This window comes from Hylaeus volcanicus, chromosome 2 (assembly GCF_026283585.1).
Source record: "Hylaeus volcanicus isolate JK05 chromosome 2, UHH_iyHylVolc1.0_haploid, whole genome shotgun sequence".
NCBI lineage: Eukaryota > Metazoa > Arthropoda > Insecta > Hymenoptera > Colletidae > Hylaeus > Hylaeus volcanicus.
This window is the reverse complement of record NC_071977.1, coordinates 32466111-32492277: the sequence shown is the minus strand read 5'-3', so window position 1 is coordinate 32492277 and position 26167 is coordinate 32466111. Positions and strand designations below refer to the sequence as shown.

Here is a 26167-nt window from a genome sequence, read left to right as displayed (position 1 = left end):
AAACGACATGCGCGCGAACCTCTCCTCCCCTCTGACGGTTCGCAACGATGACCCTCGGTTGCATGAAACTGATGGAAACAAATGAGTACCGAGTTCACGGCATGATCGTCTCTCTCCGCGTCTGACGTTTATCTACGTCGTATTTTCGGACACGTGCGAGCTGCCGTTAATTCCTGACGCGCGATTATTATCGCTTGTTGCGCGAAACGATCCCGTCTGCTACAGTTTTAGCATACCGCCGCAGAACGCGGGTGGTTTATCGACGCTGTTGATCGATCACCATCTCGGCGCAGCCTCGAGACGACGAGACACCGAGGAACGAGGAGCCTTGCAAATACAGCAAACTTGAGGCGGGGATCTCGATAGCTTCGATTTCTGATACGGACCTCCGATGACGGATATTTCGCTCGAGTTAGACCCTGGCCAGCTAACTTAGTGGCAAATGAGGGGGAGGGAGAAATAAGCGGCCATTCGCCATCGGTAGATTGCACGCGTAAATCAAGCTCAGGATGGCCAGTAAACGAGTTCGAAGAGATCGTATCCATACAATGAGTAAGCCATCGCTGCTAGCAAGGTCTTAGTCCGTTTGACGGATATCGAGTAACATTCGAATGGACGGAGGACCGTACCTCTCAGACGGGATCATCGATGCAAATCAAACTCCATCGAGAATGGCATCGATTTGTACTCCGACAGATTGAGATCGCACCCGCGAGCAGGCTGGCGGCGTCCATCAGGCTTTGAAGACGGCCAGAGCAAATTAAGCCTCGGCAGCTACGGTAATCTGCCATCGCTGAGATCCATCGGGATCGAAAAGCATCGATCCGAGTCTGCGCTACGCTACGAATTATCATTGACAGTGGAGACAAATCCCTGCGAGGAGTTCGATCGGCTCGAGTCACGGTGCATCCGTGGCAGACAGGGTTCGGCAAAATGCGATCCTCGATTACGATCGTCGAGGCATCTTAGTCGACACTAGGTACGAGAGTCTAGTCTTGGTGATCCACTCTTTGCAAATTTTTGTACGAACCAACGATTCGATGCGACCGCTAGAGAATTAATTGTCCTCCGTTTTTGGGGTGTTTAGTCCCTAAAAACTCGTAAAGCAATCGACATGGTAGGCCTGTTTTGCACACTGCAAGCGAGATTCTTCAAAAGTCCGTAAACACGGAGCGTTCCTCGGGCCCAGGGACGCGTACGCGGTGTATTATACCTGCAGACGATATACTCCATCGTGCACGCCTACGTGATGTCATGCCCGCGTCAGAAATGCCGACCTTGCGGCTGCGGCTCAAGTCAGTGCACGCGTAATGCGATGCATTTGTATTGGCCAAGCCTTTCGGCCGATCCCACCATCGTTTCGTGCTGATAAGCATACCTACGCCTCGCGATCCATGAGCATGGTCGTTTATGCGTAGCTAGCCAGATACGTGTGTGTGTGTGTGTGCGGTAACCGTGGAACGATCATCGTTCCGACGAACCAGCTATTGGATCCGCGCGGACGATCGAGATCTCTGCGAAGAAACTCCAGTAGAAATTTAGGCAAAACGTAATCCACGATTGCAATGACTGCGTTGCTTCGGTTAGCTCTGCGCGACCGAGTCTAGCAATAGAGATCTATCGTTTGTCCGCTGGTTTCGAATGGTTGCGTTCGTAGTACCCATAAATGCTCGAGACTTTGTAACCTCTTCCGATAGAGATGATTGCCAGAGGATTGCGATGTCACCCATGCGGATGGGTCGCTCGATAGTGGTCTTGCCATACAAGCGGTTCTGGATCTGCCTCTACGGATCTGCTATGGATTCACAGACCACGACGCCGATGGTAGCCTACTTGAAAAGAGGTCATCGTAGCGATACGCGAAAGAAAGTTGAAGGTTGAAGTAGCCGTCTTTGTGCAAATGTGCGCGTGAAGCTTGTAAAAAGATCTGTTGCGTCGAACAGAGATTCTTCGACTACGGCAGATGGGCAAGATTTGTTTATTGTGCCCGGTCGAACGAAACCAAGACAGAACAGAGGGAAAATGATCGCAACAAAGACGACCACGCCGAGTCGGAGACGTCTGAGAGTGGAACTGAAGCGAGTCACGTTCCAGAGGTGATTCGTCGCGCTTCATCGGCGCCGACTGTTCAAGGTCTTCCTATGCTGAAAGACCAATGCGTTCGCTACCTTAGCGTTAAACTTTGCGACGAAAACGGAAGACCTTGAATCGGTGTTTAACGCGATACGAATCTCGGCATGGTGTACCTTTAGAATTAGTTTAACGAGTCTGCCAAGTTTGGTCTTGAAAATTTGGTGGTATTCGACATAAACGCCACGAATGTATTTGAAAAATACTTGGAAACAGAAGAAAATATGTCCAGTTATTAATAACTGTTGGCGTGAATGTCGTGCGAGGACCGTTAATTGAATTAGGAAAGATTCGTCGCGACTGCACGGCGAACGCGTTATTCTCGGTCAACCGTTAAAAGAAACGTGGAATTACGCGAATCCACATGGACGTTAAAACACGTAACGTCGCGACACGATGATTAATTATCTCTCAATTTGAGAGCAAAAAATCCACGCGGGTATAATTGTTCCAGTTACGAGTCGAACGAGTGCAGCGCTACGTGCCGAGACAAGCGGTGGATTAACGCGACGACACATTATTTTCCACGGAGAAACGAGTCCAAAGGCGTCGAGGAAAATTACATCGGATTCGTTTCACGGTAGGGACTCGGTTCGTTTTCGTTGCATAAACGCACGCGAATACAAAGACCGATACGAATCTGCAAAAATTTTCCTCGGGTAGTCCGCCTCGGTAAGTTTTCGAAGAAGCTGCATGACACAGAGTGAAGTCACGCTCGAAATCCTGACAATTTCTCGGTAGACGTTAACGATCAAAGCAGCGTTATCGGAACATGGACGTTCCTCAAATGAGCCACGGGCTCCGATTGGTTTACGGTTATCTTTCATCTGCAACGAGATTGCCAGAACCGAGCGCAACCAGGCTTCCTCGAAACCTTGAGCGCGAAGCCTACCGCGACGTGCTTTCCCGGGGAATTCTGCGTAACTCGGTTGAATCGTGACCGAGGACTGTTCGCGGATTGCTTGGAATCCGTTCCGTGATTCTTCCACGCAAAAACATGAGAAAGCATCGCGCGCTACCGACCCGAGTTAATTATCCCTGCCGCCGGGGCTGCTTCGAGGGGTTACCGGCGCCCTAGGCGGTGCTAATGGATAAACCAACTCTCAACCCCTCAATCGAAGCGATATCGACGTTTATCCTTTTCGCGACGCGCAGTCATCTCTCAATTCTTATACCTTTAATCCCTAGGTTTACATTGGCCATCGTTCCGTCCCTCGTCCTCGTCGCGAAGGTGGGATTCGCCGTATACTGTTTGCGAGATCCTACGCTGCGTCAGCTTGCGTTCGATGCGTGCCTAAGCTTAGAATTCTTTTTTCATTTTTCCTCTAGGATGGGTATCGCTCATAAATCAAGGGATCTCGCGAATAAAATCGACGCGACCGGTTCCCAGAGCAGGAATACAAAAAGATCCGGCGCCGATCCCTTTTGAACCGTCTTCGGGAGGCTGATACAACGGATTAACGATCCGGGGAACATCGGTGAATCGCAACCGGGACAATCGCAAGTGACAGATCCACCGCGAGATTCCTCCGGGCCCGTGAGAACCGGACTTAAGGAGCACGTGGGAACTAGGAAGGCTAGGTTACCGACTTCTTGGCAGGCGCCAACAACGATCGAACCACGAGCGGCGCGCTTAGCGTCTTCCATCAAACGGGATTCATCTCTGTAAATCATCGGCGACGCTCGTATTCGGCTCACGTAAGACGCCGTTTGTCGTTCGGGATATAAACTTTCGACTGGTTCGCATGCCGTTGCATTTTCAGCTTGGCTCGTGACCGTCGCTGTCGCGTCGGCTTCGAAGCACCACCAGGCACGTACTTAGCGTGCCGCTTACACGCGAACTTACAAAACCCGCGGAACGTGGAACATCGGAGTCCGAACAGGGAACAAAAGATCTCGGCGAGAAAATTGATCGAGAACGCGCGGTATCGATTATTTTTACGACGCGAAATTTACATCGATCGAAAATCTCTGAAAATATAACGACGAATAGTAAACAAACGATACACGAATAGAAATCCGTATCGCGAAATACAAAGCGCAGAGGATGTGGTTTCTCTTGGGAATCGAGCGATTCGTCGAACGCGTTTAAAAAAGCGAGGTGTAAGTGCCAGAAAATGCGCCCAGCATGACAATGTGAACAGTCGCAAAAAGCGAGGAAAAAAGTGAAAAGAGACGAGACCACGGTCGGGAAGAGGGAATAAGGCGACTTGGCGATGGGCAGGGCGGCGGCGGGGGGGGGAGTAGAAGAAAGAGAGAATCGCGCATCGAGCGGTTGGTTCACACGATCCAATCGCATCGAGACTCGTCCTGTTTTCGATACTTCTCCTTCCTTTGGATCTTCGCTTCGGTCGCAGTGTGTCCCCTTTTTTCATTTTATTTCCTTTTTTTTTTTTTTAGAGTCTCGTTACAGAAACACGACGAGAGAAGTCGAGTCCACGAGAAACGGAAGGCCGATACCTTTTTTCAAGCTTTCTCGGAGGATCGGTAAACTCTACCCGACGGGAAGGAGTAAAAAAGTTACGTTCAAATGCCGTGTAAACGAGCATAACCGAAAAAAAACGAGGAACGAGAGCGTTGCACCTCGAGTAAGCGTATTCCGAAGGGTTTACTCGATCGATAAATACCGATGAAACAGGATGACAACTTACGAGCCACCAGATTATACACAATGCATCTGTTCGCGATGTTTACGGACTTGAAATGGTAGTGTTTATTACGTAAACTTTCCTTAAAAAAGTCATAATCTAGGGAGTAGCCGGTATAATCATTATTATTCAGAGTAACAACTATTTCGGCTTTTGTTTCGAGTCTCCTTTAGGAAACAAATATATCCGTACGAATACTACTAATGCTAGTTAACTTTGGATAGCTAAAAACGTCCAATTATTTATTACGATAACGATAACGTTAAAATACGATGAAAAGCAGTTACGAGGTGAAGGAAATACTTGAAACCGTTTGGATTCCCCAACGCTGCTTTGCTATTCCGAATTCGAATTGTGCTATGTTCCCTGTATTAAGGAAACATTTGTCGTCTCGATCACGATTTTTTTACATAATTCAAACCACGTAAACGTTATGCAACGTTAGATGGGCTGCACGTTCGTCTATATTTATTTACGAGTCGGCCTCGTAAAATCAGGACAAGTTTCACGAAATCACAACGAATAAGAAAAAAAAAAAAAACAGTAAACCGTTCGACGACGCAACTCGTTTCTACGATAAAACACCGCAGAGGTTAAGCGATGTTCTCGAATAGAGTCGAAACTAATCGAATAGAATTTTTCGAATATAGCGAATCGAGTTTGGAAGAATATCGCACCAGGGAACACATTTTGTAAACAAGCTTGCAGGCTTAAGATAAATAACGACTGGACTACCGTGTAATGTTCCAGTTACAGACGTAAACAAACCCCAGCGCTATCGACTCGACGTACTCGCAAAGCGGCGAGCGTGAGTCTTCCACGAAATTGAAAGAAGTTAATCCCTCGCAGGTGGCAAGGCAAAGTATCGATTACTGAAAACCGATATGCGGCAACATCGACGCCCTTTGTTCTTCGACGAATTCTTCGCGCTGTCGTTACTGTTCTCATTTCAGAAGGAACGGAAATTCGATCGTGGCCCCGGTAGGTAAGCGAACCGTGATTTATCGCTAGTCATGTTCCGTTGTGCCAACAATGTTTTGGCTGTCACATGGAACACACCGCTGCCTCGCGTGTAATAAAACGAAACGATAGTGCATTAAACCGGATTACAACGCTACAGGGACCGAGAGGGGCCCCCACGGACTGTCCATATTTCACTCTATGCTTTTACAGGTCGAATCGTGTATCCGATCCCTCGTCAAGTCATTAAATACATTCGCGGGATCAGCAACTTTTGTTTCGGACGATGAAAGACTAGCTCGAACCAAGCCTATCTGGCAATGTCCCACAGTTGGTCTTTCGAGGTGAAATCGAAAAATGTGTGAAAACGATGCATTCGAATATTCAGCCAGTCGAATACAAATAGCACGAAGCTAGTCGAATATAAATACCCTAAGAGCCTAATTTCATGCGACTATATCAGCCTCGACATTGAATCGGTACACGCGGCAGTGCTCCTTTTTCCCGATCAAAATCACATGGTACAAAGCCGGATATTACACGCACGAGGCACGCAATTTCTCCGTCCGCACCCGCGGCCCGAAGAAAGCGTCGCCTACATAATCAATGAACATCAATAACCCCAGAACGGAATTGAAGCCCATGGGTTTTACATTGTTTCATTTGGTTACAATGTACCTTGCACTTACGGCCGTCCGTGAAAGGGTTCGTAGCCGTGTCATTCCAAGTCCGACACGTTGAATACGAGACGACGCGAACGTTGTCCGCAATTTCTCCCAACCGCGACGCGCCGACGGCCGACGGCCGACGGCTGACGGACTGACTCTCTTCTCTCGACCAATTTCTCCCGGTACTTAGGCGAAATTGACGGCACCCCTTTCCGGCTCAATTACTCGCGACTCTGCATACAATGTCGACTGGTCGGCGTCATTGTCGTCTCGACTCGCAATTAAATTCGTCGAACGTAACGCAAAGCGTGCGTTTATCGTGCCGTTCTTGTTACGTACAGCGTCTCGAAAAGAAACCGTTTAAGGGTCGGACTCTAATTTAAAATTCTCTTCGTTTCGATTATAGTAATTACCTGTCCATCTATTATCTAACTTTGGTACCGTAGACTATCGCAAATCTAACAATATACACTCTAACCTATAACCGTTTTCTTTCTCTTACAGCTACAAGACTTCATCTTCCTTACTCATCTATTATCGTAATAAATCCTTCTCTCTAGCCTCTATAGAATTAACGTACAGCGACCGATGGTTGAATATAGTTGAACTTCTGTTATCTGTTGCCATGCCGCGAAGTTTTCATTTTAGAAATAAACGACATTTTATAGACACCAGCTTAACGTGAAATTCACAAGACTCGCTTGACTTTTGCAGGCGGGTGTATTTTTGTTTCGTCTGGCAACAGGAATCCAGTCCGCGATTGGACTGCAGACTTTCCCGTCTGTTCGTTGTGACGACTTTTCTCCGGGAGAAATCGCCTTGTCCGATTGACAAAAAAGGAAACAGTGACATACAGGCCTACCGCGATCCGAGGCGCCACGAACGTCGCGAGTCGCCTCGGAAGATGCAGTTTTGCATATCAAAGATGTACCGTAGGCGTTAGGCGAGTGTGTTTTCTAGAATAAATACGTCGATCGTTTCGCGTCGAGAATTTTAATAAAACTGAAATAGAATATATACGAGTGCAAAGAAAAAGACACATGTATACCTTGTCTAAAATTCCTGTTAAATTCGTGTAAAAGTAACGACCACCTAAAACTTGCCTAGAAAAAAAAAAAGAACGGATACTTTCACGAGGGTTAACCTGACAAATCTTGTTTATCTCCTGGCGTTGGTTGCCGTGCGCCTCGCGTTTCAACGCGTCGCGTGCACGTGCTGTTTATCCGAGGCGTTTACACTGCCGCGGTCGCTTTACAGCAGGGTTTCTTCCATGAAAGAGAACGCGAGTCCTGTTTCGCCGCGGTACCGCGTGCGACTTGGCCGTCCTTTCACGAGGAAGGAGGCGAAGCGAAGATTCACTCATCCGCGGCGCCAGAGCGCGCAACGCTGCCAACCGGAAAGAAATTTCGCGACTCGAGACGGGAGGTAAAGGAACTCGGAGAAAGGGGAGACTAGTCGCGTCTGAGAAGGAAAGAAACGTAGGAAGGCATAGCGGAGACAATTGTCTTTACGCAGAGTTGCACGCGCGAGTCACAGCTCGCCGATCGATCAACTAAAACGAACAGGTGACTAACTATTCATACGAGGACGTTAGACCTTACCAAAATGTTACGTCAGGAGATCGTTGCTTTGCTACCAACAGTAAACGAATAGGTGAACCTCGACCATTTTTTAAGCCTCTCGACGCGACAGACGACTATATTCTACGAATACAGAAAAATTCGACGTGTAGTCCCCAGCTCTAGAGCAGGTCCTGCGAGCGTTAATGCACACGTCGCTCGGTGCGTGTACGCGCGGCGCATGCCGCACATACGTAACGTGGAATCTCGTTTCGTTGCGTCTGGTGACCTTGGAAGCATGCGCGTTGTAAAAGAGCAAAACCGACAAATAAACGCCTTCGTAATTTTAGATTCATGAAGTCTGAACGAGTTGTGTCCCTCCCTTTCCCTTAACCCGCACCTTACTTCAGCCGTTCCTTTCTCGCGACACGAACCCTCTCGTCCTTTGCCGGTCGCGCGTCGGACCGGCCCAAAGCAAAAAAAAAAAGAAAACAAACAACAAACATCCACGCACGTCTTGGGTGACTTTTAGAACCGCGGAGAGCTTTCGACCTATACAACTACGCGTTATTTATCGGAAAATGAACCCTCGAAAATTCCTCGAAATAAAACAATTAAAAATCTATCGAGGAACTGCACCGATGAAAATTTCAATTTAATTTCAAGTCAAGGAGAACAGCGTTAAATGCAAACCACACCTAAACGGTGCACGACGGTAATGCGAGCGGACAGCCTATTTTGTGTATCCTGCCGTGCCCTGTCCGGTTAGTATGATCCAATCATTAATCAGATAGCATTATGTTCGTATATGAACGAATGGTTATAAATCTGTTAACGAAATCTCACTTTCATCGTTGCTGGTTGCATAATTCTATTTACTCTAGATAATATTCAACGTTCTCGAATCAATCCTTAAGGTCACCTTGGAACGCCAGCTAGCGGTATCATTTCGGAGAATCTCTCGAAACATCATTATTGCCAACTGCTACGACAGCACTGAATTCCTTTACGGACCATTCGTTGTCTACGCGCTGTATTTCAGCATGATAAATAGAGCATATTTTAACTCTTCTCATACTCGTGTCGCTTGTAAATTGTTTTAAGTAATTCATTTCAATCAGAGCTCATCGAGAAACTCGCAAACTTGCGCGCGTTACTATTCCTCTGCGTCGGTTCCTTTGCTCTAGCCAAACCTTTTCGTTCATTTTATTTAACGATTTTATTCGTCTCGAGCAGCGAGAAAGCCAGAGTCGTCCTTCGCTTTTTTGTACCTACGACGCGTCAAAACATCGAGAAGCATAGAAAAAGCCGCAGAGGTCGAGTTTTGACCGATGGCGATACGCCTCCCCTAGGTTGTATTCAATAACAGCCAGGAAAGTAAAACGAAAAAAAGTAAGCGCTCGCTCGCACGCAGAAAGATCGGGTGCAGAAAGGGGAGAAGAGAAGAACGAAGAGAAGAACGAAGAGAAGAGAAGAGAAGAACGAAGAGAAGAACGAAGAGAACAGAAGAGAAGAGAAGAGAAGGGAAGGTGGGGTGGTAAGTCGTTTTGTGTCTGCAGCCCGTCTAAATATACGCGTGGTCCTCTACTCGGCGATGCAGCCTTTCTCGCGAGAAAGAGCAACAGAGGGAGAAAGAAAGAAAACCGCTAACAGCTATCTTGGCTTTAGAGAAATCTCTGCCGCGACGGGAAAAGCAAGAATCGCTAACGACAAACACACAAGGGGATCAAGCTGCGATCTTTTCACAGAACTTCCAAATCGTCCGATGCTACGGAGCCGGCGGTCAATTGTTTTAATGGCCGACCGCTTAGCAGAGGTGCATGCATGCACCATACTTCGCGGGGACGGATTTCTTAAAATAAACAAGCACGAGATATCGTGTTTCCGAAGTATTCGGACAAGTCAAAACATCGAGCGACAGTTTCTGTTTATCATATCACCGCACTTTGTTGCAAATAACGTCACTTTCTCCGCGCTATTATTTCGTCGATAATTTGTACGTTTCCTGATCTGCTGACTGGATAATTGTTAGCAAGGAATTTTAAACTTGAGCAACTGCCAAAAGTATGGTACGAATATTTCTCTCAATCAAGTTACATATGTTAAAGCGCAATATTAATTTCTTCTTTTATATTTTATAGCATGCGTAACGCGTGACATAACGTCAAACTTGGATTCAAAGAGTTCCGTTTGGATTGGGTTTCGTCGAACAAATTTAATCGGAGTTATACTTATAATTTTATTAGTAAATAATTGTATCTTAAATTACTAGTGTTCAAACTTCAACTTGACTGGGTTATTTTCGGTCGTTTAAAAAGCATGCTAAATCCACCACGGTCCTCCATCTGTATCCGTCGGTCGTCAGTTGTCCCGTAGATTCGCGAGTCTAGGGACCGGTGTTTCCTTTATTTTTATAGTTCCTCAAAGCGTTCACGTGCCGGTGCCGCAAGTAAAGAGACCTATTCATAAATCGAGAGGCACGTCCCGGCAAAACACACGTGACTCGACGTGTGATCCTTTGAGGTGTGCTGAGTCGCGCATTCCTCCCTATATAAATTCTTCGGCTCGAGCCAAGCGAATATAGATGTCTATATATTTGTCATGCGATTAACCGTACCCACGCGATGTGGAGTAGCGTGATTAACATCTATCGCCACGTGAGCCGATACGCTGCCACGGCGAAAGGCAAATGCGTCCACTGAAAACCGTGTCGTGCCTCCAAACTCTAGCGTTAATTTCTCTGTCTTTAAGTGAGCTCGTATTTACACTTCACGCTACGTATCGGAAGCCGTAATTTCCTTCTTTTCATTTACTATTTCTCTTTGAATTTCTTAGTTAAAATATACTTGGATAGTCGTTAAACTTTGACGAACACTACATATATTAATAGAAAGAAAGATTCCTTCTCGTAAAAGTCGCGACCTCCGGTTTGACGAACATTGGTGTTGCGTCACAGGGAAACGCAAATTCATTCTAGAACCTCGTCAGACGTTACATCGACAAAAATGAAACACGGCACCAGGAATATAACGGCGTGGCAAAAAATATCCCAGACGCGTCGCTAGACGAATCAAATGACGACGGTGTGTTACGCGCAAGAGCGCGAGACGCGGCGTCGCGGCGCACGGGAGTGTTGTAACCCGAGAAAACAGCCGTTTGCCGGTCAAGTGATTTCGCGAATTAAAAATACGTCCGAGCTTTCGTAAGGAGGTCGATATATCAAGGACGAGCCGTACCCTGTTTATTCGACCGCTCTATTATTGGATTCGAACGCGACACAATGGGATTGAAACGGACCTAATAGAATGTACATCGTGGAACGCCGATGCACACAACGCCCTACGAACGCAATACCCGACGACTGCCGCCTCCTCCTACTACCCATCACAGGCTATCAAAGATTATCCGCTCGACGCGCGCGGTGGACCGGAGAAAAACGTCCGCGTTGTAAATAAGTTTGACGTAACAAATTGAAAATCGGATTATCGCATTGTCCTGTCGCGCATTCGCTCGACTTAACACTTGGCGGGCTCCGGCCGGAGATGTCATACCGATACGTTACAACAGACTGAGCAAAAGGAACGGACAATACAACCCTCGAGGAATTCCTTGCCGCAGAACCTCGTCTACCGAGTTCTTAGCCTGTTCGGAACCTCAACTTTTTATTCCAAGTATCGAAAAAATATTTCTGGCGTGGATCGGTTGAAATTAGTTTAACAGTTATTTAAGCTGGATCAAGTTGTTTGACTCATCCTGCGTACAAGAATTTTAATAACGCAATTGCAAGTGCCTCGAACGACGAGGTGTGAACGAGGAGTGTCTGAAACAGCCGACGGCAAAACGAGAGCTAACCCCGCGTGCTGAGCGTCATCGTTCCGCGGTAGCAACGTCGTGATTTACCTACTTAAAACGCGCATTGGCTTGGTAAACTTCTTTAATGCACAACGGCCACGTTGTCTTCGTGGCTGCGGCCAATTAGCCGGGAATCATGTAGCGAGAATCGCGGTGAGCGTGAACGGGAACGAGACGGCCGTCGGCTAAACAAACCAAGCAAGAGAGAGATCGCACCGCACGTGAATAAGATCCATTTACACCGAGACCTTAGGCGCAACCTTTGAGCACGCGCTACGGGGTTATTCCCTCGTCCCACGAAGTTGGATAGAAACCGCCGGGATCGGTGTTTCATCTACGCTCGCCACGCCCCCCTGTCCAATTAGTACGCGATAATTCCCAGTATTTTACGAAAACCGGTAGCTAACGTTCGCGAATAATTATAACGATTTTATTTGTTCTATTATTTCAGTTTGCAGTATTTCCGATTAACGCTTTACGCGATGCCCTCGAAACGAGTCCATTTAGAATGTACATTTCCATATATCTTTCGTGGATAATCGCAGAAAATTCGACCGAGCGGCGTAAATATTTTCGTTGCTCGAATCGCAAAGCGAAAAACCGATTCTCACGGAAGTCGTTCGGGTGGAGGACACCGACGCGACTGAAACAGCTTCTTCGCGGACGGAGAGACGCAGAAGGAACTTCAAGGTGACCTTCGTTCCTTTTTCTCTCGCGGAATGCTACACTTTTTTACCCTGTACGCAATAACACTCGCCGAGACGAGCCGAACAAGCTATAATGGAAGTTATCAAGGTTACGGAAGTTCATAAATCGATTCGCAAATTAACGATCGCGTCCGATTCGATGATAATAATGATTAAATACTCGCGTGTAACGCTCGCAATTTTTAGTCGATGCGGTTAATTCGCCAAGTAAACGGGATAAATAATCGTACCATAAACAAGCATATCGAATGTTCCGACCGATGCTTTCGGTCCTCTTTGATACAATCGATGCGAAAGTATCGCGCCCACCCAACGTGGAAATCGTTTATATCGCGAAATTTACATTGAGATAACAAAGATTAAAACTTTTTTTTACAAAGCTTTATACCAGTAATTATTTCATATTGTGAACATCGAAGAAAAGAAAGAAAATGCAGTGTCGCGGCAACAATACGTTGATTGAAACGAGATTTGCGCATACGACACCTGCGCCACCTTGCCTTCGGGCGGCAAACATTCTGTCCGTAAACACGAGTATAACGTAAAGATACGCCCTCCGCCTCTCAAAGATTATACCGGCGCAGATCGAACGTCGCTGTGCTCGAGGGGTTAAATTACCCGTTTCCCGAGTTTATTTATTCCCGATAAATTCTTGATTAACAACCGTCACCAATGCCTCGAGGCGGACGTACAGGTGGGTCTTTACACCTGACGAGTCTCGTTTCGCGTTTCTTCGTCCGGCTCGGCGGAGCTCCGCGTATCTGGAATGCACGTGTGAGGTCGCGGCGGGCGTATTAAGCCGCGTCGCACATGAAACTCGTGGTCGTCCAGCGTCGCCAAGCCGGCAATAAAGACTAATTGAGATTAGCGCCGGCCACGCTGTGTTAAGCAGGTGCGTCCCAAAGGAAGGGTTACCAACCGTACAAGACTACGAATAATCTTTTTTAAGGCGGTAAAAGAGCTATATCTCGCCTTTCACTTATCATAATTGAACGTGTCGTAATATTTTCGCGGCGTTTTCGCCTACCACCGTGTCACCATGTAAAATTAATTGAACATTTTCTTTTTTAAGATAACTTTGTTCGAATACGTATCGAAGATACCGTGCATTTTGACGCGAGACATCAGCTTCACCGTAGGTTACATTAGAAGAGATTAAGATTAGATTACTAAGCTTTCGGTACACATACGGCATACGACCGAATGCAATCGATCGTTTCACGAAATTCTATTAAATTAAATTGAAAATTACTTGAAATATTGTGAAAAAAATATTCTCGTATTTCCCATTCCCTTAATTAACCATCGTTTAGTTTATTATATTTATATTTCTGTGTACCGCCAATAAAGGCCAAGGCTCGACGAATATTTCTGATTTTATTGTGTCCCAGGGGTGCAAGGGCAATTGGTTACCTTTGACGGTCGTTCACAGAGAACAATAGGACGAATAACTGGAGGGTACCGAAATTCTAGGTGTACACGTGTCCGTAGACCCCGACAACAGCTGGAAATCCACACGGAAATGATCAGGGTCGACGGGTAGTCCGTGCACTTAACCTCATGGCCACCAGAAATCAATCAAGGTAGGTCGGGTAGGTACGCGCAGGTGTTGTGTACCAGCTGAGCCCGTTCGTCGGGGAATTTCCCCTCGTATACCTTGAATGGGGACTAACTGCCGACGACAGCATTCACGGCTAATCCAGTTTTATTTCCTACTCTATTGGGGGTCTAATTTTCCACGAGAGGAATTTTCCCTTCCAGACGTTACATTCTTTCTACCTTTCCAAGATGTTACATTCTTTCTACCTTTCCAAGATGTTACATTCTTGCTATTAAAAATATTCACTTTGCGATAGGATATTACGTCGTCGCTTCGCAAGTTTTCGACCGCGTAGAGAACACGTATCGTGGGATTCGTTCGCTGTTACGCTATCTCGCTCGTTCTTGTAGACTTAGCCTAAAATGTGAAATCTACGATATAGTATGGAAACAACGCGACCTAGATATTATTGGCAACGCCATCGGTTAATTTGCTTCGCGGCTAGATATCTGGTTGCTCCCGTTTTTATTGTTACACGATAACCGAATAAAGTGCTGCAATGTGATGTCACCGATGATAAAACGGTATCTAAGCACTCGACGAGCCGTTTGTCGTTCAGATCCTGCAATTAAACCATTTATCATTCTTCCCCTATAGGCGCTACAAATTTACCTAATTACAATGTAACGAAATTTCAGTTCGAAATCCGTTATTGCACGTATCAGTGGATAGCGCCACGTCTAGGGAAGGGAGCATTCCCTACTTTGGAATAATACCGATATAGACCACGATCGGAAAACACGATTTTCGAGGTGGCGGATTATTCTACGGGGCGAAACGGCCAGTGCTAGATAAGGCAATGATCGAGAAACAGGTATTGAAACGACAGCGAGAGAGCGCATCGGTCAGCGCGAGAAAGAGAGCGGTAAGAGCGGCGGGGAACGATACTGGACACTGCTAGACCCATATAAAGAAGAAGAACGAACCACTTAGATCTCTCTTCGCCGTTGGTCCACGACTAACGCGACTGGATACTGCGAGCTTTCCGTCGCTCACAGAACGTTCCAGCTAAATGCACGCAGCGTATTCGCCGATTTTCGATGGATAATATTCGAAAAAAACTTTGAGTCCTATCGCATGTAATCGATAAAAATTGTATTTTAATCTAAAATACGAAAAGTTGAGTTTCATTAAAGGGAATTTTTATTCTTGTAAAAATATAAACGAGAAGCAAGAGGCGAAAAAAGTTCTCGGTTTGTTTAGACGAAGCATTGACGTCAGCGGAGATTTGGGATCGACGGCAAAGGAAGTTGCCAGTTCGTTAGGAATTAACGCCACGTCTCCGCGAGTCGACCTTGTTCTACGTACTCTTGACGAAGACTCGAGATACGCTTCACAATCGAAACTACAAAAACATTGCGCAATTACGCGACAAACATCGTATAATAAGACAATAATACAATACGACAATAACAAACAGAATTCCATCGTCCAGTAGTTTCTTTCCACAGAGCGTTCAACCTGAATACGCATTGGCGTATTACAACACGGTTAACGATATTATTTTATAATTACTTTTATCCGAGTTTCCTTTGACGAATATCTACATAGAAATAGTCCTCGCTTCCGAATTGCACGGGATTGTCTTCAATTCGACAAAATATTCCACTCGGAACAACCTATTACCGATTTTCGAAGACCCTGCGAGTCGTTGTATAACCGATTAACCATGTTCAACGTAAAAGCTCCGAACACCAAAGGTTGTCCTCATTCGTGATATGCGAGAGTAGGTGGATACAACTTTCGCTTCTTCGCGAATCCGTATCGTCTCCGTTTTCCATTTCGTGAAATCGCAATCTTCGGTAATCGCAAACAGAATGTCCAACCAAACCTATTTAGACCCGAGCCACACACGTAGCGAACGTCGATGAGGCGAACGAGTGGAATATTTATCGGCTGTCCGTTTCATTATACATACGCGCTGGCACGCTAGACACGATTGTTCGTACCGTGGAATCATCTCGATCGCTTTGGATTTATAGGGGAACGTCTAAATACGCATTTCCACGTTGATACGCGAGTAGCATCGCTTTCAAGTTCGGGCAACGGGTTTTTCGTTTAATATGACGCGTCGCTCGAGCCGAAGAAACGTAAACAGTGGCGATGATGAGTCAGTTTCTCGAAACCTATACTACAATTCTATCTCGAAGCGAAGAATTACCGTGGAAGAATTACGAGGCGCGGTTGCAAAGGAATGTCACCGCGAAATTTTCACTGCGATGATCGGTACGAGCGCTCGATATTATCATTCACCGCGGTGACCGTGTTTACATATTCGCGCTGCACGAACGCGTAATTCACGGCCCATGCTTTGTATTCGCACCGACAAATAACACCGCGGTAACCCATGGAAACAGACCACGACGTATTCCCTCGCTAATGCGCCGCGTTCCATTAACCCTTTCATGTCCAATTTATCATTTTTTATGCGTAACAGTTTTAAATTGTAACATACATGTAACTCTTTACGTACGGGAGGCAGAACCATCCCCATCTACTTATGAATTCGATTAACCATGGACTTGGACTCAACAACTTTTTCCTATGTTATCGTTCAATTTTTTTTTGGCGTTGTTCCATTAAATTGATTACCAGACAGCTGAATTCGATACCTCATTCGCCTGGTAACCCGATCATTATTAAAGGTAAGTATTACGCTACGTAATCTAGAAGCAACTGTAATTAATCCCCGGCTATGTAACCGCATTTCCTCTCGAAACATTTTTGCTTAAATTGTTCAGCGTCGTGCGAGCGTTTTGTAAGAATAAATCACAACGTATCCGACGGGACTATTCAAACACCTGGTAAAAGCACAGCTACTAAACGATAAACTAAAACGATATATTTATATATTTTTCTTGAATTCTATACGTTTATTTGGTAAGCGTTTTCCAGGTGGAATTAAACATTTTTTTCTTCACCTTTCACTGGATCGTGAAAAGTTCTTATCTACTCGCAACTTCTATTGTACTTTCGTAAAGACACTGGTACACATGTTTTGTCTAGTTTTGCGATCGGAAGAAAACGCGTTGAAAATTGTAATTGCGTAACATTCACGGTTCAGTGGAATAAGTAGAAATTCTTTCGAGGCTCGACAGAGTGCCGTCGCGCGATGGCTTCGCGACAGAAATGCGACTACAATACACATCCATTAACTCGTTCTAACATCTGGGTCAGTACGAGGTGTTTAAGAACCGGTACGTTACTTCCTGCCTCGTCGTGACATCCACGAGAAGTCATATTTTACTCGGTTGCCATCGAACGTTTCGCGAAACGACTGTTCGTTAAATTTTACAAAGACGAATCTCTTCGTATACGTATCATTATTTTCGTCGGGGTGTTCAAAGGGAAAACAAAATTTCTAAAAAATGTGTAGTTTATAGATCGTTGTACATGTTTAGTTGAAAAACTTTCGAATATTTAGTTCATAGGTCATATTTGTTTAAAGTTTGATAAGAGTGAAATTTAACTATAACGATACGTTTGCGTGATTTCTACGAGAATGTTTAAAACGGTAGGCTTGCTATCCATTTAAACGAATAAATAATTGCGAGAAGAGAAGAGCGGCGTCGGTGTCGCGCGACACCTATTCAAAGCACACGATCGGGAGTTCGATTCCCGCCCTTTTTCGCGTGGCTCTCGTTACGTAAAAGCGCCATTCGGCTCGCGGCGAAGCCCGGTATTTTCGAGCGTTCTCTAACCTTTAAAGGAAAAGAAACTGCTCGCATTCTGACGAAATCGCGACTCGAAACACGACCGTAGACGCCTCGTGAAACGGTCGTCGACGCCGAGCCACGACATCGGGCTGTGTCACGGATTCGATCGGTGGTAAACGATCAGGAGGGGTATCCACGCGTGCGAAACGAAACTAGAAAAAAAACGCGCATCCAACAGAGTCGAACAATGGCGACTTACCGGCGGCACGATGAGGCCTCCTGGCCCAGTCGTCTTCGATCAAGGGCACGACCCTGCGCGCACGCAGCGTCGAAGGGTAAGAAACGACGATAAGCAGCGTCGACAACAGCAAACCGCCGTGGTAACGCATCTCGGACAGCTTTTCTCGGTCTATCGCGGTTCGGCCTCTTCGTTTCTTCCCTCTTTCTCACTCGCTTGTATCTCCTATTTCGCTTTCTCGTCCCTGGGCCGTTCGCGCGCGCGCGCTGCCTCAACGCATATAGCGCGGTTTTCGTCTCTCTTACACCTTACCCCGTTCACTGTCTCGCTTGTATTTTCTATTTCTATCTCTTTTTCTCTCTCCCTGTCGTCGAGAGCCGCGGCACTTGGTCTATTAACGACCGTTCACTGCACAAAACTTTCTGCACTGGTACGGCACTGTTAAGGTCTCACCATCACCGTAATTCTTCTCCTCTGACCCTTGGCCGGTCGACGCGACCGAACGATTGTTGTTCGAGCAGTGATTAATCGAGATCCTCGCAACGACCACGAGATGGGCAAAATTCCTATCTAGATGAACATTTCGAATAACGAATTAAAGATAAAGCAACATTTCGCGCGATACTCGTTCGATAAAAATTGCAATCTAAATTATACAAGCGTATATATGCGATGAAGACATCAAATAAATAAATAATTAAATAAATAAATAAATAAATAGGTCGAATTATGTTTCACGTTACGCGAATGAAAGCTTATCCGAATAACCGTGTCCGATTGTTCGAACCGTCGCGAGTAAATTGTTACGGAGTCTTTATTCAAATTGCAAATTATTCTCACGTTCGATACAGGTATGCCGGTATCCACGTGTGCGATAAAGGCGTTTAATGGTAATAACGATTATTCGAATAATTCTGGCCATCTCTGGACGACGACGGCGAGGCAACGGTCGTCGGCGTAGTCCACGATCGACTTGGAGCACGGCGACACATACGACGGGTCGCGAGCGTGTACGATAATGATTAGAAACGATCGGCGGGCCGGGTAGAGCCCCGTGGCCGCAATATTTACTGCACGATAACGCGACGGTGTATCGTGCACCGACTCGAGAGACACGTCCAACGAGCGCATCCGACGGCTTAACGGGCCTAAGGTGCACGCAGGATCGTGCAATTCTTTCCTTCTGCCGTTCTCTCCCAGCCTCTCTCGATCTGCCTATTTATCCTTCTCTCTTTCTCTCTTTTCCCGAGTGCACAGTTCGTACGGAGGATTCCCCCCCCCCCTCCCTCTCTCCCCGTCTCCCCTATTCGCCCAGAGCCTCGTTCGTCGCGCGTTCCGTGTTACTGCGCGCACGTTTTATAAGGCGGTACACAACGAGGCGACGAGAGGGACACGAAAGAGCGAACGTGGTTGGCGCTTCTCCTTTTCCCTCTGCCTCCGTTTACACGCATATGTATTTACACATCATATTTTCTCTTCTCGTTTCTTACTCTCATCTTTACCTTTGTATTCTTATATGATTTATATATGTATTATTTAATGCTTATTTTATCTTCTTTCTATTCCTAGCGTTGTATATTTTGTATATATATCGTTTCTCGCGTCCCTTCGTCTCTGTTTACACATATTCTTTCTCCATTCTCTATTCCTATCTTTATGTTTATACCCTTAACGAAATGATCGTTTTACGTATATTGCTTATTATTCCTTGTTCTTTTTACCGTGTACCTTTTTATTAATATCGTTTTCACCGTTATTCAATCCGTGTTTCTGTATAGCGCGTGCACTTTGTATTCCGAACAAACGTTCGTAGGAGCGTGTGTCATAAATGAAGTTTCTCGCGGTTGGACTCGATGTACGTTCGACACGGTACGATAAGGTTAACCGTGACTTTGAGCGAATCCACGGAAATTCGCGAATTCTCCTAAGCTCTGTCGCGTTGGTTCGCGTCGAATCGATCATCGACGATACCGAGCCTCGAGGTCCGTTGAATCCCGCATCGCGCCTGCGTGGGCGATTTTCCGCGCGTGCACGGAACGACTGGTCGACTCCTGGTGTCGCGATTCACGATTAGCTCGGTCGTTTGGCACTGGGGATCCTTTCTCACCGTTCGCTTCGCCTCCTCGCCGGCCTCTTTCCACGCGAAGCAACGGGCCAGTGCGCGTCTGACACGGTCGGCGCGTGACTGCCGTGACTGACTAGCCGATCGCGAGCGACTGACTGGTGGGAAGCTGTTGCTCGACTCGCTCTCTACGCCCGTGCCGCCACTGAATCCGATGTATCCGATCATCGGCACTCCGCACTGGCTCGCTCGAAAAAGCTTCTGGCTTTGGCGCTTGCGCCACGGACGGGATCGCTTTTTCGTCTTTTGGTGTGCACTCGCGCTCGCGATTCTGTGTGCGCCCGCTTTTGTATACACAGGGCCGCGTCGCGCAGGTTGTTCGCCGTACGAAGGTGTCCAATCGACGGGATACGAAACGATTACGATCGTTTAAAGATGACCCATTATCGCTAACCCTTCACCACGTTGACATTTTTTTAATCCGATAGCTTTGTAGATTCTGCTACTTACACTTTGGATCGAACGTTAATTAATTCGCGAATAAATAGCCGAGAAAGATAAATTCAAGTTCGCGTAGCAGAAAGTTGGGAAGTTTCTCGAAGCGACAGCAAAATTTAACGGATTTATGTTTTTATGCATAGTACGAGCATCGAGTCGCAAAAGAGTAACACAGCAGCATCGGGGCGAGGGTACGAGAGTTTGCACAAGGGCGGATCATGTCCACGCGACGGTCCTATGTATACACACGAAAGACGAGAGACCGGACCGCGCGTCTTTGCCCGTGGAAGCGTCGCTCTGTCTGGCGCTTACACTCGGCGGTATCGCCGGCTCGTCTCCTCTTCTCTTATAATAGTTTTCGAGCGCGTGCCGGTGGCGGATCCCCGAGAGGCGATCAAAGTCGATTCGAGCGCGACGAAACACCGAGATCGATTTCACGATCTTCGATCCAAGCGAAACTCGCGTATGCACGTAGCGAGGCTCGATTTCGACGACGATCAACTCGTGATAATCGCGTCGCGTTATCTTTAACAGACCGATTCTTATCGATTCCAGTATTCTACTTTCGTTATTCGACGATCGGTGTCGTTCACTGGGGAAAGAACGACGAACAGTGGTGTAGCCAAATGTGTGCAGAATTCGAGGACCTTTGATTTCGTAACAATAATTTCGACTGATCGGTGATGGATCGGAAACGTTGCTTTGCAAACGAATACCGTTTCACACGTCTCGTTGGTTATTTCTTTTAAATTGAAAATACCACTTTTTTTCAATGTTATTCGAAATTCATAGCCGTTTATGGGTTCCACCATAGATGTCAGCCGGGTACCAGAGTCGTTGGTTACGCCACTGACGACAGACTTTTCCGAGAACTTCGAATTCTGCTCGCGGCGTGGCTATTATTCACTGATCGGGCCCGGTACGTGTCGTCGCGATCGCGTGACATTTCGTGCCTCTCTGTTACGAGAAGCGAACGGGACGGTTGTTCCGACGGAGGGACGATTTACCGATCTCGACTTTGACTCTCCCTCGAAATGCGCTTAGGCACGAAGAGAGACACGTTGCGTCGATGTAGCCAACGATGACAACTGTTCGCAGGCCGGTCGAGTCCGTCGCTTTTATGGGGATAGCCGACCACGCTGCCACGGCCCGGGACCCGTGCTTCGGTATCAACGTGTGCGCGAGCACGCGCGCGCGCGCGCGCCTGCGTTTACGTGCTTGATGTACCGCGTTATCGTGCGAGTGCGCGTTCGCAGTCACACGCGTACACACACACCATTATACGTGCGCGTACTCTTTATCCCTCCGCGCACATGACCGTGTAGGATCGCGCTCCTCCATTATCTACCTCTTTGCACTCCACTGGCGCCGATACGGCGACGCACGTAACAGTATCGGGGAAAATGAAATCGTTGTTACCAAATGTATTATATGTTAAATATGCATTTTTCAAATTTATCATATAATCGTGGCCATTTCCAGACAGCGTGGAAGTGATGTATTCGAATCTGGCGATTGTCTGTAATTGTCGGAGTGCAAAGGAGTGATGCGCGGCAATCAGCGATGTATGAGCGCGGGGAGAAAGAAATCGAGAAAGAAACAGGGGTTAACCGAGGGAACTCGTGTCCGGCCAGTGGCACGGTACCTCGATCGTGGTGGGTGTCGCGAATGACTGTGCCGTCCAAGAGGTGTGCGAGACCGCGCCGCGCCGCGCCGCGCGTGTGGGTGCTTCCCCTACCTTTAGACACCACCACCATCGCGATTTCCACCACCGTCGCACTGACTGCCGGCACCACCACCACCGCCAGGCGTTGAGCAGCGAATACACCGGTATCGGAGAGCAACGAGCATGGAACGTAACTTCTTGTTAGCTCTTCGTCGTCTCACCCTCTGCGTTCATCTCGATTATTATCGTTATTTTATAGGCTGGTTCATACCAGACTCCGGCACAGGGTGTGCCGTTCGGATCGTTCAGCAAGAAGAAATTAATTTTGCATAATTGAAATTAATGAAATTAACATGCTTCGCGGTATTCGATTAATCCTAATCTGGACAAATAAATTCTTAAGATCATAGAGAAGTCTATTTCTGAAATAGATACGATAATTGGATTTAACGAACGTTACTTATCCATGTATCGATTTATATACGTGTTTGTTTATATACGCGAAACAGTATAAAGTTCCAAGGGTGACAAATTAGCACGCCATCCGACTACGTCCACAGCGTCTGTATCTTTTCTTCCAACCCAACACATGCTTGCATTGTTTCGTGTCCGCTGGAGGCAATTTACACGACAGGCATCCGGGGATATAAAATAATCCCCGGAGAAGCTCCCGTTGCAGCATCGAACATCGTGATTCACAGACACGAAACAATACATCGACGCGTTCGAACCGCGAAGGGGAGGCGAGGAACGTGAACGACTGTTTACACGAAAGAAGCGCGAGCTACAAAGAGGAATTCCCGGATATGAACGGGCGGCGATAAGCGTTCACGGGAATACATCAATGAGCTAAGCTGGCCACCGTGAATGGAGGCGCGATCGCGGTGGGTTTTGCATTCGACTCGTTGATTCGCGACACGCGTCGAAATGACGTAGGACGTTAAACGTGTACGATGCAAATCCATGGTACGGGCGTCGCATGCAGAGTTCGCGGTATCAACGCATAATCTATATATATCCAGACTAATGCACGTTTCCAATGACCTTCCGTGTTTCTTCAAAAGGTGTCGCGCCCGGAACAAAATTTCTATCTGATTCGATTTCCCTCGCGAATTGCTTCGACTCTAAAAACAGAAACCGAAAGGATACTCATCGAACGAATACCGTTATGGTTTTTTTTTCCCTCTCTTCCCTTTGCATGTGGTTCGAATACCGAAGATCGACCAAAGGAGACAGACTCGACAAGTTACGGATCCGTAAGCGAAGAAAAAGCGTTATGGAAGTAACGCCCAAATTATAAGTTGACGCGTTTTGTTCTTTTCTCCTACCAACAAATTTATCGTTATTTAACGCATCCTAAATTCACGATAATAACCTTCCGGCGAAACGTGTTAAGAGACGGAGAGATATATCTCCAGCCAATCCGACTTGGAGAAAGAGTAACGCGTTACAAACGAATAAAACTTCCGCGATGAAAATAAAAGGAAGGGAGAGGTTTCGTCGCGTCCCTCGCGGGCTGGTGTTCCTCTGTGGAGGACTGGCAGCGGCAAACTCGTTACGAAATCGTCCCTAAGACGGGGTGACTAATTGCTAAGCGGCTTGTAAAAATTCGCGGGACAGTCTGTCGACATCGTGGCGCGGTCGTCCGATCGTCGCGCCATTATACTTTTTGCCCGTGCACGGTCGACTAGAGAAGAAACGAGGAGACGAAGCGAAAGCGAGCGAAAGCGAAGGAAGTGAAACGGAGACTGAACAAGTGGGTGGCGAGAGGTGGGACGCGGGGGAGAACGATAGCGAGAGAGAAAGAGTGACAGCGGGCGAGGGGGGAGGGGGAGGGGGAGGGGGGCGGCGGCGGCGGTGGCGTGTGCGTGTGAGGCCTTAAGGTGAGAAAAGAAAAATGGCGAAGAGCGACCGAGGGCTCTGCGTCCGTTCGCGTTCGAAGGCGAGAAGGGGACGACGCTTTCGCAGATTCCACGTGAGATACCTGCGGCATTCTTCGTTCTGCACCGGGCATTAAGCCGGATGCACATTCGTCGTGGACGACGCTCGGTGAATTCATTTCCAAGAAAAATATCTTCCGCCTCGAAACGAATTTTACGGCAGATTTTGTTCGTCGCCGAGGCCCCAGGCTCCGCTGGATGGAACACACGAACACACGCACACACATACACACATGCACGCACAATAGGGATGATCTTTCTTTTTCTTCTCGTTTCGCGGACACGAGACCGCCATGGACACCGGCGCAGGCCAATAAAACTTCTAATCCCAAGATGAACCGCGCGTGATTCTTCCCGCGACGTTTACGCATTTCTGACGAGTTTGTGCGCAGTCGGCGATGCGCGCGAAGTCGTGGCTAATCTCCACGAGCGCAACGCCGTCTCATTGGTCGATGGGTGACTTTAGGGACGTACGAACGGTTAATTATACAGGGCATTTCGAAACACAATGTACGAGACTAGACAACTTTCCTTTCCTTAACATTTTCAAAGGTTTAAAACGAAAACGACTACAGACCTCTACGAAAGATCCCCATCTCAGAAGAACGACCGCGTTTACAAATAATTATGGAAGATGATTCACTGGGAATCGTGTCATTGTCAACAAGGCTGGCCGACCGATTGCATCATGTGCACACGAATCAATTTCGTAACGACCCGTCATAAATTCGATGTTTTTTCGGTAGTCTGCGCTCGATGAGCACGTGTTTGTAGAGTTCGTCCCAGATTCGAGCCTCGAAATAGAGCCCCGTAAATGTACAACAGACGCTATAAAGATTTACGCTCGTCGATGCTTGTGCCGGGAAACGTTTCATGTCCGAAGATCCTTCTGCGCTATTCGATAACAGCTACCAAAAGCTTTCCGTGGTTATTACTCGCTTCGAATTCTCTTTCGAGCCTACGTATCCGTTTACTCGATATTAAAAATATACATTTTAGACATGCGACGTGTACAATGTTACAATCGAGACAAATCCGTGCTCCACCTGGCGGACGAAAAATCGTCGGACTTAACCCTCTTGCTGTGCGTCCATTCGCAAACGAATTATTTATCTCGCGGGATAAAAATCGCTTAAGCCAAGATTTCGATCGGCCAGGAGGCAACCAAAGATCGAAATCACAGATACAGAGAGAAAAAGGTGGTGGAATCCAAGAGTCACAAAGGGCGCCAGAAATGATTTATATCGATTCCCTGTCGCGCTAGTTCCACCGTCGGCCGCGGGGCGGCGCGGAGGAAGCTCATTTGCGCGGGACCACACGCACAACGAAACAAGACGAAACTCAATTACTTCGGAGAATCATCGGACTCTCCCTTTGTGGTACTTGCTTGCTCTGACACTGCATCTTCCGTTTTTGGAACTATCTTTGCTCGAGAAAAACTGTTTACCAAGCTGGAATACATGGAACAATCGTTTTGAAAATATTAGGTTATGCTTGTATGTATCGCATTTTCCGACTGCACGGCTAACGGGCGTGCAAGAAAAATGAAAATCGGACGACCTGGAAGATGGGAGGAAGATTGAAAGAATTGAAAGACGTTGGGAGGAAAGGGAAAGAGGTGAGCGAGAGACGACGGGCGTAAAAGCTATCATCCGAGCGACGACCATTCATCGGTGCACGGCTATGACAAATCTAATAGATTCTCGGCGACTCAGGGGCGCCCACGGAAGGGCCCCGCAGAAGAGGGAAAAAGAAACGCGCAAGAAAGGGGAGGGGTGTCTCTATTGAATGGTAGACGAGCGGATGTAACGCTTTCGTGGACCCTTCGCTGTCCCTTTTAACAATGATATCTCAGCTCGCCGCGGCATGGGAGAACCGTGAAATAAAGTCAAGCTCAGCGTTGCTCAGACGCTCGTACAATGCTTATTGTCGTCCCCCAGGAATGCGGGGAGCTCGGTATTGTCGGCGCACGCCAAATGTATA

General features: G+C 47.1%; 1 protein-coding gene and 1 long non-coding RNA gene across 3 annotated transcripts in view; one reads left to right on the top strand and one right to left on the bottom strand.

Annotated features, from left to right (window-relative positions):
* The window catches only part of LOC128884804 (dorsal-ventral patterning protein Sog), a 54521-nt gene extending 32466 nt beyond the window's left edge, over nucleotides 1-22055 (bottom strand). Inside the window, exons 1-2 of one of the 2 annotated variants that reach the window (XM_054138441.1) lie at nucleotides 18859-22055; nucleotides 18040-18588 (exon numbers count right to left, since the gene is read on the bottom strand). In XM_054138441.1, coding sequence (XP_053994416.1) covers nucleotides 18040-18169 — 130 coding nt within the window. In that variant the 5' untranslated portion in view covers nucleotides 18170-18588; nucleotides 18859-22055. The remainder of the gene's footprint in view (nucleotides 1-18039; nucleotides 18589-18858) is intronic. The other variant, XM_054138442.1, reaches the window with a different exon arrangement.
* LOC128884808 (uncharacterized) lies at nucleotides 11520-15188 on the top strand. The gene is made up of 4 exons (XR_008459476.1): nucleotides 11520-12181; nucleotides 12269-12507; nucleotides 13916-14107; nucleotides 14763-15188. It is a non-coding gene; the product is annotated as an uncharacterized LOC128884808 (long non-coding RNA).
* Nucleotides 22056-26167: the final 4112 nt, after the last annotated feature.